General features: G+C 23.8%; 1 protein-coding gene across 5 annotated transcripts in view; it reads right to left on the reverse strand.

Annotated features, from left to right (window-relative positions):
* The window catches only part of LOC122857839, a 124,553-nt gene that overhangs the window by 23,928 nt on the left and 85,912 nt on the right, over positions 1-14,713 (reverse strand). For 3 of the 5 annotated variants that reach the window (XM_044160266.1, XM_044160269.1, XM_044160267.1), the window contains 5 exons: positions 10,212-10,339; positions 5,328-6,113; positions 4,616-4,789; positions 557-653; positions 39-191 (listed from right to left, as the gene is read on the reverse strand). In XM_044160266.1, the coding sequence (XP_044016201.1) occupies positions 39-191; positions 557-653; positions 4,616-4,789; positions 5,328-6,113; positions 10,212-10,339 (1,338 nt within the window). The remainder of the gene's footprint in view (positions 1-38; positions 192-556; positions 654-4,615; positions 4,790-5,327; positions 6,114-10,211; positions 10,340-14,713) is intronic. The other 2 variants (XM_044160268.1, XM_044160270.1) reach the window with 2 other exon arrangements.

Consider the following 14,713-nt stretch of genomic DNA (forward strand, 5'->3'; position numbering starts at 1 on the left):
TTTAATAAATTGATGAGTTTTAAAAATATTATACTAACTTGCAGAGACAAAATGCAATTTCCATTGAGTGCAAATCGTTGGCTTTCTTGTAAAAATTTTGGAGAGCATTCATGCATTCATTACGAGAACAGCTTGCCAGGTCACATTGATTTAGAACTGGTTGAAGAAGTCCCTGACACTCGGAGTCATTTCTAAAAATATATTTAATATATAAATTATTTATAGAAAAAAAAAAAGTATTTTATTAATACTATAATAGTTGATCCAATATTCTGTTTAGTATTATAAATATATTTAATAAATTAATATAAAAAAAATTTGTACATTGAATATTTCAGTAGTACAAGTCAAGCAATTGTCAGACTCAAATGCATTATTTTTTAATTTAGGGGTACGCAATGAAAATAAATTTGATTTTTTAAATTTGTTTTTTGTAATTATATGATTATCATAAGTCAAACAGTGTCAGACAGAAAATTTTATTTTTGAATTATACATTTATGTGTGTAACAGGGACAATTGATTTCTATAATTAAATATAAAATTTTCAACTCACTTGCACAGTTGATAGGCATGATGACATGTACTAGTAAGTACCAATTTCATCGGTTGGAAAATTGTTTTGTCAGTATCAATACCAGTATTAATATAATCTGAAAAAAAACAAACAAATTTCAGAGATAAAAAATTATAAATTCACTACATAATATTGAATAAATTTTTACTTCTATTGAAAATTGAAAATAAATAAAAATTAATAAATAGTATTTATTTATTCTTTAAAAAAGATAAATAATAATTATGAAAATGGACATATTATCAATTATAAATTCATCCAATATAATATAAATGAAGTGGAAATCATTAGTCAAATATTTCAAGAGTTCTCATTTCATTGAACCTTCAAAATGCAATTATCTCAAAGATATCAGCATCAAGTTTGTTAAAAGTTTGAATATTGATTTAACCACACTTCTATGAACACTGTAATTGATCATAAAATATCAAACATCAAAGTTATAAAATATAAATAAAATATCAAGAAAAAGATGGCTATCAATTTTGAAATATAATAATGTAAAAAAAAATAAAAAATAATAGTATCAAAGTTATACATAATAAAAAATATTCTAATTAATTTAATTTTTACTTTTTTTGTTGAAAAATAGTTGTTGGTTTTATAGGTCATATCAACGATAATGCAAAAAGCCATCTTATAAAATATAAAAAATTGAAAAAAAAAGAATAAAAGTCTCAAGAAGTCAAAGCCATGATTTCAAATTTTTCATGCTCTTCAAGGTAGCCTTTTAAAACCCCCAGTGTCACGAGCTTATAAGTAAGTCATTCCACCTCATTTTTTTTCATTCGTCTTCATCCCTTGTCAAACTCTAAAGAGAATACAAAATCATCCGGGCAAATTTACATTAATAAAATCAAAAAGTACCTACTCAGGTCTCAGACAAAAATTTAAATGAATAAATAAAAAAAATAAAAAATTATATATAAAAAAACAAACAAATTTGTCACGTAAAACAATCAATGAAATACCCCTATATATAAAATAAAAATAAAAGCTTTTTAATATACGGTAATATTCGTTTAATAGATAAAATAAAAAAAATCTACGATAGAAAAGTGAATGGTAAAGAATTTTAAAAGTCTCTCGTTACACTGGGGTTTAGTCGAAACTATTTACCGAAATGGGTATTCATGGAAAAGCCAGTAATGGTAAATCGAATTTTATCCACTTAGAGCTCAACCCTTATAACCATTACAGAAAAAAAAATTATTCGTAATAAGTTCTGAATGAAAACAATCTCAGCAACGTTCGAGGATATTTTGAATCTTTTAGCTAGAATAATTTTATAATTTTTTATCTTATTTTTAACAATAAATAAAAATGATAAAAGAGTTCAAATTATGTGTCTAGTTGAGTCTAATTATCTTGTGTTTATTTATGTTGTTATTGTTTTTTAAATATGTATATATTTTTTTTATTTTTTATTCAAGTCAATAACAGTTGAATCCATTGTGTTTAGTAGTTATATGTCATTGTTTTTCAAGTAAATACAGTGATAAATGACACAACCAGACAACAACATAAATAAACAAAACAGTTGTGTTTATTTCGATTAAAATCTTCTGTTTGAATATAGAAGATAAAAAAAAGCTTCATTGCCATTATGAAACAATATATTCATCATTGTATTTTACTTGAGTTAAATTACCTGAAGGGTTGTTGTACAATTGGTTATTAATGTACAACCTTGATATTTATTAAAAGACAATTATATTTTTGTCAAAAATACAGATGGTGTTGGGGATAATATAGGTTGCTCGATAACCGTAGGCAATATGAAGAAAAAAATTTATATTAATATTTAAAAATAAATAGAAAAGTATTGAAAATGAGAAAAAAAAAAAAGCTGTTATAGAATTGCAAGCTTTGGGATGAAAAGAAATATGAAAAATAAAATAAGAAAAAAAAAACCACATGAACTCTTGTGTTTTCATAAGACTACTTTGTCTCATTTTTTGTTGTTTGAAATAAAAAATTGTGTACAAAATAACCTGTCTAGTTTATTCTACAAACGTTTGTTGGTTAAAATTGCTGTTTGTATTTTTTTTTTTTTTTAATTAAAATTATTTATATCATGATTCAGCTAATTGAAATACGTGGATTGAAAATATCAATATAAAATTTGATAAATAAAACAATAAAATATTTTTTATTTTTAATTAAATAATATATTTTTAGTAGAAAAAAAATTTAACGAGTAAGATGATAAATTTTTTGAGGTTTTAAATTTAAAAAATTCAATTAAATATTGATTGAAAATAAAAAAAAAAATTATGAAAATGACAAAACATCTACAAAATTTGAATAAAAAAAATCATCTAATTTTTTAAAATATACGAATTTATTATAAGCTTTTTAAAAAGTATTTCTAATCATTAAAAAATTAAAAAAATAAGAAAAAAATTTAACAAAGTTCTTGGGGTTAATGATAGTATATAAAAAAAAAAAAAAAAATATGATAAATTGAACTGAGAAAAAAAAAAACAATTCTTATAAACGCTATCACTAATTTTTTTTTTTTTTAAATATCAAACTCAAAAAGATGATGAAAAGTTAAGTAAAAGTTTTTCATGATTTTAGTGAAAGACTTTAAGATGCCTTTGGCGTTGCCCGTCTACAATTTATTTCATTTTTTTTTATTTTTTTTTTATCACAGTAACTATATCCTCACAGTCAGCAGTTGTCTTTAAGTGAAATCACGACAGGATGCAAATATAAGATCTTCAAAACTACGTGAAAATAAGACAACTATCATCAGAGTTTAAATTAAATTAAACCATCTTGTGATAAATCATTTTCTAGTAAGTTTGTTCAATAAAAAAAAATAAAAACAATGAATATCATTTATTAAAATTTCTTTGATATGAAATTTAATATTCAAAAAAAATATATCTCTCATAGTTTAACGATATCATTAAGTAAATATCATTATTAACTTTATATTTAGCTTGATCAAAACAGTATCTATAATGCAAAACATTATGTATATTTTATTTATTTTTTTTTGATAATAAACCAAGTCATAAAAGTTTGGTACCAGTATACTAGGTAATCGAAAGCCATTAACTTCAACAAAGATTTGTAGATTATACGAGCGTGGAAGAATGAAAATAAAATTCAAAAAAAAACAAAACAAATAAAATAATAAAAAAAGAAAATTCTAAAATACGCATATGTATCTCTCATTGGAATTTATTTCCCATAAGATTCGATATTTAAATTTACCATACAAAATGATAGAAAAAAATAATAATAATTTTAAATAAAAGCACAAACAAAAAATTGAATGAGCAAAATTAATAAAATATTAATATTTAATTTTTAAATTATTATTTTTCTTTTGTAAATTTTATTGTATTTAATAATTATAAAATTTACTTGAGACTAAAAAATAAACTTATTTCATTGCAAATAAAAAATAAAATAAATAGTTGATATTGATCTTGGCTTGGTCATCATTATCAGCACCTTTAGAATTCACAAAAGAAAGATAAAGTTGGGTTATATCATATAACAACAATATATAAAATGTGTATATAAAGCAGCATCATGAGTCAGTATCATTTACAATAGACGTGATCAATTTTACTGATGGTAAATTGTATGATCACCATCATAGTTGTATAACTCGAGATAAGACGTATTATGTAGATGACCTTTCATCTAGAATATATATTAACTTCTTTGTTAAATATAAGTATACTGATTTATATTCAATTTTATTATCACTGATTAATGATTATAGAAAATAAATTTAATACATTTTTCGTCAATTTTACCTGGTATGTTTTGACTTTTATATGCAATACATTTTTATGTAAATGTTTTTACTTTCTTTTTCTTTGCATTTTCTATTGGTGGTTATTATTTTCTTTTAATATTTTTTTAAATCGATAATTGAAAAACATATATAAATGTATAAAGTAAATGATCAAATTGTGATATGACGTTTTTAGTATTTTAAATTATAAATTAACTTAGATGTAAAAAAAATTTAAAAAATAATTTGAAAATTAAATTGAATGAATGACTTACCATCTTGATTATCAGTGTGATTTTGACGATGATAAGGCCGATGACGAAGACCAGGTAATGCCAATTGTTTGAGTGCATAAAGATCCTGATGATCCGTATCAATTAATGGATTTTCAAGTTGTGATTCCATAACTTCATAACTCGTTGAATTATCAGGATTTGATATTATTTTCACTGTAAATTATATGTTTGTTTTTTTCAATTTTAAATATTAATTTAAATTTCCTAAACAATATTTTAATATTAATATTAAATTAGATTGCAACACTCACACAATTAACTTAATAATTTTTTTTTTTTTTAAATCTCAAACAGCATTTTTTTAAAAATAATCTATTTCTTTCTTTTTTTTTTTTTATAAAATCTCATTATTTAAATACCATCAAATAACTAATAATTTAATAAATAAATAATTTTTTTTTTTATAACACTCATCGATCCAAGGTTCATTTAAAAAAAATAAATTCCGTAAATAAAATTGATAATGGCTAGTAAATAAATCTATCATCGATATAAATGAAAAAAAATTAAAAAAAAAAAATGATTGAGTAAATATAAAAATCTAATCCATCAAATTAAAATAAAATAAAAAAATAGTTTTTTTATTTTTCACACGAATAATCATGAAAATAAATAAAATACTTGAATATATCGTTGAAATATTAATTGACCAATTGAATTGACGTTTTCATAAATTGATTCATTCACGAACCTTGGTCAACAAAGCCATAAAAAGCTTTTCGTAGATTAAATAGTTGATCAATTGGTAGACCATAATAATTCTTCAATGTATCATCATCATTTTCATTAATCCGATTGAAGATAGGTCTTGGTGCAAATACGTTGGTGCCAAATTGTTGGTGTGCTGATTGTGCTGGGTCATTGTTGTTTTCTACGTTGGATGGTGCATTTGGATAATTGTCATGATAATTATAATTATCATGACGATTGTGCATTAATTTATTGTGCATATTATTTTTATTATCATGCTCATAAGGATTAATTGATTGACGTTGTACAGGATCACGTTCATGCTTTGGATAATTTGGTAAAGAGGTAGAAAATATTGTAGATATTGTAGAAAAATAATAAGGAGCTGATGATGAAGATACTAATAAAGGATAATAATTATTATTATCACGTTCTAATCCTATATTTTTATTATCAGGATAATATAGCTGTTGTTTATTTATATTATTTAATTTATTATGATTAACATCTGTTATTTTTTTTTGATGTGTATCATAATTATTATTTTGATTATTTTTAATGGTACCATATATACCCGGTTGTTCTGGTAAACCATAATGACCGTGACGATGACGATCATTGTCATTTGGATCGTTATAGGTACGCGATGTCGCTGGGAATAAAAAATAGGGATACATACTGGTTGGGGGCAACCAGATCTCTTGGAAGTTCTCCTGTTGGGGGTCGTATGGATATAGGGCAGAATCCGTTCCCGATAGATCAACCGACACGGACGAAGGCAGATAGTCTGAAACACAGAAGAAATGATTCCCGGGCGTATACGAAATTTATATTTCATTTTTTTTTATATATATATATATATTTTTTTTTTCTATTCTAATCAATATTTACAAGCTAATATATTTATTATGCCACTGATAAAAAATTTTTGTTTTATATTTTTGAATTATAATTTAATGGCTTTAAAATTTATTTATTTATTTTTAGTATTTTAAAAATTGATTCATGTTTATATGAAATTTTAAGTTTTATATTTTTCTTTAATTCACAAATTTTTCATTTACTTAGATTGAGTAATTGAGTTTTAAATACTAAAAAAATTGACAAATAAATTTTATTAATTTATATTATAACCCAATGAGTTGATAAAACATTTTTAAAAAATTTTATCAGTGTACTTTTATGATGAATTTCGTGCAATTTGTAAATTTTTTTTTTTCTATATGTATGATAATGATGATGATGATGATTATAATATTTTTCGAAATTGATGGAGTTGAAATTATTTAATAAAAAAATATTCTTTTAAATATGTACATATTTTTTTCATTGTTTTTTTTTTTTAATAAGAGAAATTATGAATGAATGAATTCATACAAGAATGAGTACTTGATTTCGTGAAAAAAAAAAAAAGGAAAAATAAAATAACCTGAGGAGTTCAGTCAGCTTTAAATTGGATTTTCATGAAGAACGACTCACTTGGTTTTCCCGTGAGCCACGACCTCGTTTGCTTCTCGTGAATATATATACGGTCAAAAATTACCTGCTTTTTAAATTTTCTCATGGTAAAAAATAGAGTAAAAAAAAAAACCTCAACAAAAAGGTTTATATACATAAAGAAAAAGACTATGTCAAAGATAATTTTGGATCGCAAAAGAACAAAGAAATAATCAAACAATAAAATCGAAAAAGAATATAACAAAATAGTATAATAAAAGAAAAAAAATTTGTAAAATTATGTACTTAAGATGTTACGTCACGATCATAATGAATATTTAATGAAACAACAAGTTTTATTGTTTTTCTTTAGTAACTAGAAAATCATAAAGTGTCAGAGAAAAGTTTGTTTTTCAAGTTTAAAATTTTGCTGCACTTTCAATTGAGTTATAAGAGTGAATGAAGGACATCCAAATTTGAATAGTACCATAGGTCTCCCCGGGGCTTTTATCAACTTGTACAAATTTTCGGTCTTTGGTTTGAGTCATAACTCACCAACACTATATTACAAAATATTTATTTACTTTATAAAAAAAGAATTTTTTAAATTCTCTTGAGATGAAAAAATTATGAAAACTTGACGAGTAAAATTGCAGAAAAAAAAAAAAACTATTCATGCTTTTGAAATTGTCATAAAGTCTTGTATAAATTAGTAAATTATCGTCTTTTCAAATTTATTACACAGTTCTTATTAATATATATTTTTTATAAAAGAAAATAAAAGATAAAAAAAAATACTTTGAAATAAATATTAATTAATTAAAATTAATTTTAAAATGAAGAGTAATAAATTATTATGAGAAAATATAAAATGAATTATTGTGATATTTAATTGTCATGTAGAAATTAAAACCCAGCTTCAAGACAATTTAAAATTATTGTCACTTCAATTTTAGTAAAGTCTCAGAATTAATTTAATTAATTGGGTTTATTTTCAACATGATTTATTGATGATAACCTATTACTTGTTTTGATTGAGTATGAAAATGATATGTGTTATATTTTTTCTAAAAAACAACAACACATAATTAAAAAAAAAAAAATATACAAATTTCATCGTTAAAAGTTGCAAGCACAATAAATAAATTTAAAGATATAAATATTAATTTTTTAAAAAAAGCACATTGACATGCAGTTGGGCAAAAAAAAAAAAGCTCATGCAGACATATAAGCGCATTTTTATTTAAATATTTTTAAGTACTCTGATGGTTGTCAGTTACAGCGAAAATAAAAAATCAACAAATAAAACAATAGTGAAAACAAAAACCTACATCAAGCGCAATTTTTTATTATTAGTTTTTTTTTTTTTTTTTTTGTTCTTCATGTATTTTTTATATTAATTTTTTGTTCTCATTCAACTAGGAGTTTATCCTTCTGCTCTCATGATTTTTTATTTGAAATATAATTGTTCAACAGACCTGGAAATTTTTTTTTTTCCACATAGTAAAAATAATTAGAGCATGTGGATAACTTGGGGTTTGAATTTGACCATGATTTTGCAGTTATATAAATGTAAAAAAAAAAATAATTGAAAATTAAAATTGAATGTGTATAAATCAATAGAAGCTGTGTAACAATGTCAGAGTAAAATTCATTTAAACATCATGAAAATATTTTTTTTCAAGCATATTTTAAAGTAAAATTAAATCCAGAAGCTTAATTGTTCAATAGCCATGCGTAGAATGAATTTTTTTTTTTTTAAATTGGTATATACTACAGTGACTCGTGCAAACGTGACGCATTGCAAAATATTTTTTTTTTTAAATACATTATATAATTATTCATAATCTATAGCCATCGATTGATCAGTGGAGCTTTCTATTATGATAAAATTAAAGCGACCTATTAAAAAAAAAATTCTACACATGAAATTTAAATATTGTGTCATTAAATTTTTTTTTAGTGAGTAAATTTAAATTTAATTATTTATCTTGTTAATATTTTATTGACGCAATGGATGATAAATAAAATAATAACTAAAAAAAAAAAACTCTTAAAAGAATGTGAATAAATTTAATATTCAAAATCAATATTTTAAAATTTATACACAACCCATGATAACTAAATTTTCATTGTCTTTTTCATCCACAATTTTATAGTTTTTTTTTTGTATTTATCTTAGTTTCTTCGAATCTATCCCCCCGTCGAGCCGACATAATATTTATTTTTTTTTTTCGATTCCCCAAATGGTTCCGACCCAAACGAAAAGCCACACATTTTCCGATAAAAGTAAATTCTTTAAAAAAACTTATCCCGTTGAGATTGCTATGGATGTTGCTCATTCATATTCATACCCTACAGCTGTGCTCAACATTGTAAGAAATAAAAAAAATAGTAATATTAATAATAATAATATCACGATGATATCGATATAAATGTGGCAGAAACTGAATTGAATTTGTTCAATGATAAATAAAAAATGATTTTTTTTTTTCAATGATCTTTGTAAAATACGATTTTGATTGTACAAAAAAATCATATATATAAATTCATGAAATTTTCAATTTTGTATTTGTAAATTTTATGTGAAAAAAAATAAAAAATATGAAACTATATGAAAAATTGTTAAACTGGTGATATATATAATTTTATATATCAGTAAAAAAAATGATTTAGCGTATTTATATAAACCAAGTAAGTTGGTAAATTTATGTAATTAACTATCATTTTATGCAATTATGATAAATCATTGATTCTGGTTTGTGTAATATGATATTTATATCATGAAAATCATTATTCTGTTTGCTTAATAATTTGATGTTTGAAAATCAGTGAATTGACCAGATGGTAATTACAAAACCTATCGAACAAACATCAAACAATCAAAGTGATAATATCAGTTACTAATTTTATAATTTAAATTATTCACTTATTTGTCATTAAATGGATATCATGATAATCTAATTTATTTTAAAAAATTATTATCATCATCTACCATACTGTTATCGATTTGTAACATGATACATGAATAATTTATATTAAAAAATATATAAGAATAATTATTAAAATTCTACAAAAATACATAATTTATTTTTAATTATTAAATAACAAATTTTTATTGGTCACACCAGGATCATTAATTTATTTTCTATAGTTTACAACAATAATGCATAAAATATTAATCAATTAAAATAATAAAAAAATATTTTTATTATGAAAATTATATTTTTTTTTTTCGTTTATTCAATGACTAACAACTAATGATATATTTTTTTTTCCATTACAAACACAACACCAACAGTCTCAATGAGGTGATATATAATTACTTCAACGGTATGATAACGAATACTTCTAATAACAATTATTATTACTCAGTCATGAGTTTATATCGATTCGCATAATTTACTAAAACAACTGATTAATAAAAATAGTATTATAAATAACTTACCAATGCATGGATTATGATTGACTGTAGAAAATATTTTGTCACATCGTTTTTTAATTTGATTTCCAGGACAAATACATCCAAACATTGGTGATAATCTCAATTGTGTCCAGGCATCATGGCAAGCCTCTCTGAAAATTCACAAAATTATAAAATAAATTGACTGTGATTCAATTTTTCAATGATTTCCGATAGTTGCAAAATGATTGCCATGATTGCATGATTGCCATTAAACAAAGATGATTATGAACTAGATCATTTTTTGAGATGGTATATGTATCACGTGTAAGAATTATTTTATTTTTGATTTAATTATAGGTGATCTGCGTTGAATGTGTTAAAGACTTGTTACCCATATAGTACGAATGACAACTAGCCAATCGGATCAACCGATTTGACTAGCAAGCTACTAAGGTTAATTAGTATCTTGAAGTCGTAGATGGTGTGGAGCCGGGTAGGCCGTTTCACTTGTAACAAGTCCAACACAACGCAGATCAGAGTACGTTGTGGAAAACCTATTTCCCACGGTTTCTATATGTTGAGTTAACAATAAGCACATGGGAAAAACATGCGAATACCAGCGGTGAAATTAAGAACTAGATGTTTTCATAAATCTTTTATTTTTTTTTGTAATTTATATTTTAAAGTTGATTTTGAAATTTCTATCAGTTTGTAGGGCTCAATACAACAAATTTTATATTAATATATGGATATTAATACTAATTTTTTCTTTGTTAAATGCGTTTAATAAAAAAATAACCTCAAAATTCAAAAATTTTGTCGGGAACGTGGCACACAGACATGGTCACAAGCATGCTTGCTAGTGTGTAACCACGCACACACATACTACTTTTCATCAGTAGCGCCACAAGAAATTTCAGGACACGGGAATGAAAAATAGCGTTATTGCTATGCGGGCCCCTCGTGGCATAAATATTAGTTCGGTAATGGGACGAGAAAACAGCCTTAATTAATAACCTAAAAAATTTTTATTTCTATCAAAAACTGAGATCTCTAATTTGCGCCTAATATGAACTCTATATTTTAATTAATATAGAAAATTTGAGTGGTTTTCCTAGATAATATAGTGATTCTAATATTACGAGGAAAATGCCACGTGTCTACTTCACTTACGTAACATTCAAAGTGACTATTTATATTAATATAAAAAATAAAAAATAATAAAAAAGTAAATAAAATTAAAAAAGAATAAATTCAAACATTTTTATTGAAAAATAAATAATAGGTATTTAATGATAAATTTATTAAAAAGACAAAGCTTTTGTTGTTGAAAAAAATTATAAATTCAAGCAAAGAAATGAAATTTTATAAATGGTTAGAATTTTCATATCACAGCAAGCCTCCAAGTAAAATTAAACTGATTATATATTGCACGTCAAGATAAAAAAAAAAAAAATTAAAATTATCTAAAGTATGTTTCTGTATATTTTGCAAAGAGAAAACACAATATTGCTTCTTCTTACTGTGAAAGAAAGATTTATGAAACACTTGAAACTTAAACTTGAATAAGATTGGCATGAGTCGTTTACAAATGCCATTTGTAATATTATTTATTTTTTTTTTTTCATACCTTATTTTATATCTCAAAATTGATTGTTCTTTAGAATATTCTTTTTTAAAATAATATCCCACAATAGTAATAAAAATAAATGTTCACTTTCAACCAAAGTAATAGTAATACAATTCTAAAAATCTTGTAACGTAAAATGAAACAAGTTCAAGTATAAAAATAACAATACAATGCAAAAAAAAAAAACTCAATTTTCTTTCAAAAAGAAAAATTAAAGAAAATCATATTTATTACCATCTAAAATAAATTATTAATAATAAAAAATAATAATAAATAAATTATTTAATTTAAAATTACATTCAATTTTTTTTCAAATAATTCAACTGTAACATAAAATCATAATCCATCATCTACAGATATTAGTCACTCAATGCGTATATCAAAAAGTTACAGCAACTTAAAATTTGAAAGTTTAAATTAAATTTCAAGTATAGTAAAGTATAATATATAGACATACATGAAGTAACATGTTGTAAATATATATATACATCTAAGATAACCGATTTTCACAAAACCCAGTTGTTTGGTTTCGGTAAAGTACCTTCGTTGAAAATTCAGCCAATAACATTTCGTGTTATGATTTATCAAAGTGCTTGAATTCTCATGTATTATATATGTGCAAAATATATGTATACAATGCCAAAGCAATATTCGTATAAAACCACTCGAATTCGAATAACCATATTAGTTGTTGAATTGAGGTTAGAATTTTATAAATAAATATATGATATAGTGACCTCTAAACTACATGTTACAGGCTTCATAAAAGTACTTCATGAGATCCTTGTAAAATAACGCAGAAAAAAAAGGGTTGAATTTAGTGATAGGAATGAGGGTAAAAGGTGACTGAAGTTTGCATTCCCCTTGATTAAAATTCAAAGTGTCGTATAACGCTTGGATGTCATGAAAATTTCTAGCACCACAAACTATGATGGGTAGTCAGCCCGTTCGAGACTTTTACATATACATATACTATACACACACCGACACACCAACCAGACATAATTTCCTGTAACTTCTATTGGCACGTGCAAAATAAAATAAAAGAAAAAAAAATCAAAGTGAACGAGAATACGCGATATGACTGAAAAATTACGCGATTGTAATGAAAAAAAAAAAAAATTCCTTATCATTTTTTATCATCGATTTATCAAACATATTAAATATTTTGTTTCGTCAGGTGAGGGTTTCATGTTAGCCATCATGTGAGATATTATTAACGATGATTTTGCAACAAGCCAGTTGGAATGACTTTTGGACGACTTTGAAGATACCATCAGCAACATCTCCAAGTGGTTTTGATGTTTGGATGCATAATAATAATCAATGGGTATATAACTATATCGCGAATCTTCATCTTGCACGTGGGCTTAATAGCTCAGGCTTATGCTGAATTGATTCATGTCAGTATCAGTGACAGAACGCTACGCTTTGACCAACTCAACAAGTCAAAACATTGTGGTTTTATTCTGTCAATAAATTATTATCGAAATATGTCAATCAATCTTTTACTACTCACTGTAAATGAAACTAAAAATTAAATTTAAATTAACTTTCATGCTTTTTAAATGCAAGCTCTAGCTCAGTGTTGTTTCAATATAATTTAAATCGTTAAAAAATATTATTTTTAACATTATAATTATGAAAAAATTTAAGACATTTTATTTGGAAATAACTGGAGCATATTATGAAGCTTGGATTATAACGATGACTTTTAAAATAACGACCTCTTTTCAAGCTGAAAATATATTGAATAAATATATAGATATAAAAGTGCATGCTAAAATTTTTCAAGATGAAATTAATTTTTACATGACAAGTCATTGCCGTATTTGTCACACTTTGCAATAGAGCATCAAAGAATTTTATGAATTTTAGTTTGTAATCTTTGTCAAAAAAAAAAAAAACGTGAATAATTACACACTAAGGTACCAAGTGATACGTCACGTCTATTTTTTTTCCTATAAGTACGCCATTGACCTCAATGTCATAACAAGAGGTCGGCTATATTTGAGAACGAAATTTTTTTTTTTTGTTTCAACGTTACTTCTTATATTCATATAGTTTTTTCTTCATTTATTCCAGAATTATAATTGTTCTCGGCTGCTATCAAAGAAATTATATTAGTTTTTTTTTTTCGTTGTTGTCTAACAATAAAAAATTACTCTATATTTATTAAAAATTTAAGACGGTTATTATATAAATAAATTATTTATGAAAAACCCAACAGAATAAAGTATTTTTTGAAAAGTATAAAATTTGAAACTAGCCATTTTGGATTATTAATAAATTCTAATAGCAAGATATCGCGAAGCTTCATCGAATTAATCTCAAATTAATATCAAAATTAACATTTAATTATTAGAAATATTTTACAATATATTTTTGAAAGTTATCTGCGGCCGTTAGTTTATTCTGATTATGAAAATATTGACAATAGCATGTGACCTTTATTTTATGCTGAATATATTTTCTCAGAAAATTGATTTTAATTCTAAATATAAATATTGAAAGTTAAATTACTGAGTGAATCTGTCGCGAGATAATTTGTTACTGGTACATGGGTCTTCAGCAAACCCATTCATCCAACTCTCCTTCATGTATCAACATGCTACCGCCCATATTTTTGATTAAACCGTAATAAATTATATCAAGATTAACAACAACCGACAACCTCTTTGTTATATAAACATGGTCAAGAGAAAATTAGCATTATTATCTTTAAATATATTTAATTTTTCAGCAATAAATAAATCTAAATAATTATTAATATAATTTTTTTTTTTTTACAATTATAATTAATACAAACTACAAAAAGTACATGCAATTTTTTTGATTAAAAATTTATAAATTTTATAAACAATCATTGTGTTTATATTTTAAAAATAAAATATTAATAAAATAATTAAAATTT

The sequence above is a fragment of the Aphidius gifuensis genome, linkage group LG5, assembly GCF_014905175.1.
Source record: "Aphidius gifuensis isolate YNYX2018 linkage group LG5, ASM1490517v1, whole genome shotgun sequence".
Lineage (NCBI taxonomy): Eukaryota > Metazoa > Arthropoda > Insecta > Hymenoptera > Braconidae > Aphidius > Aphidius gifuensis.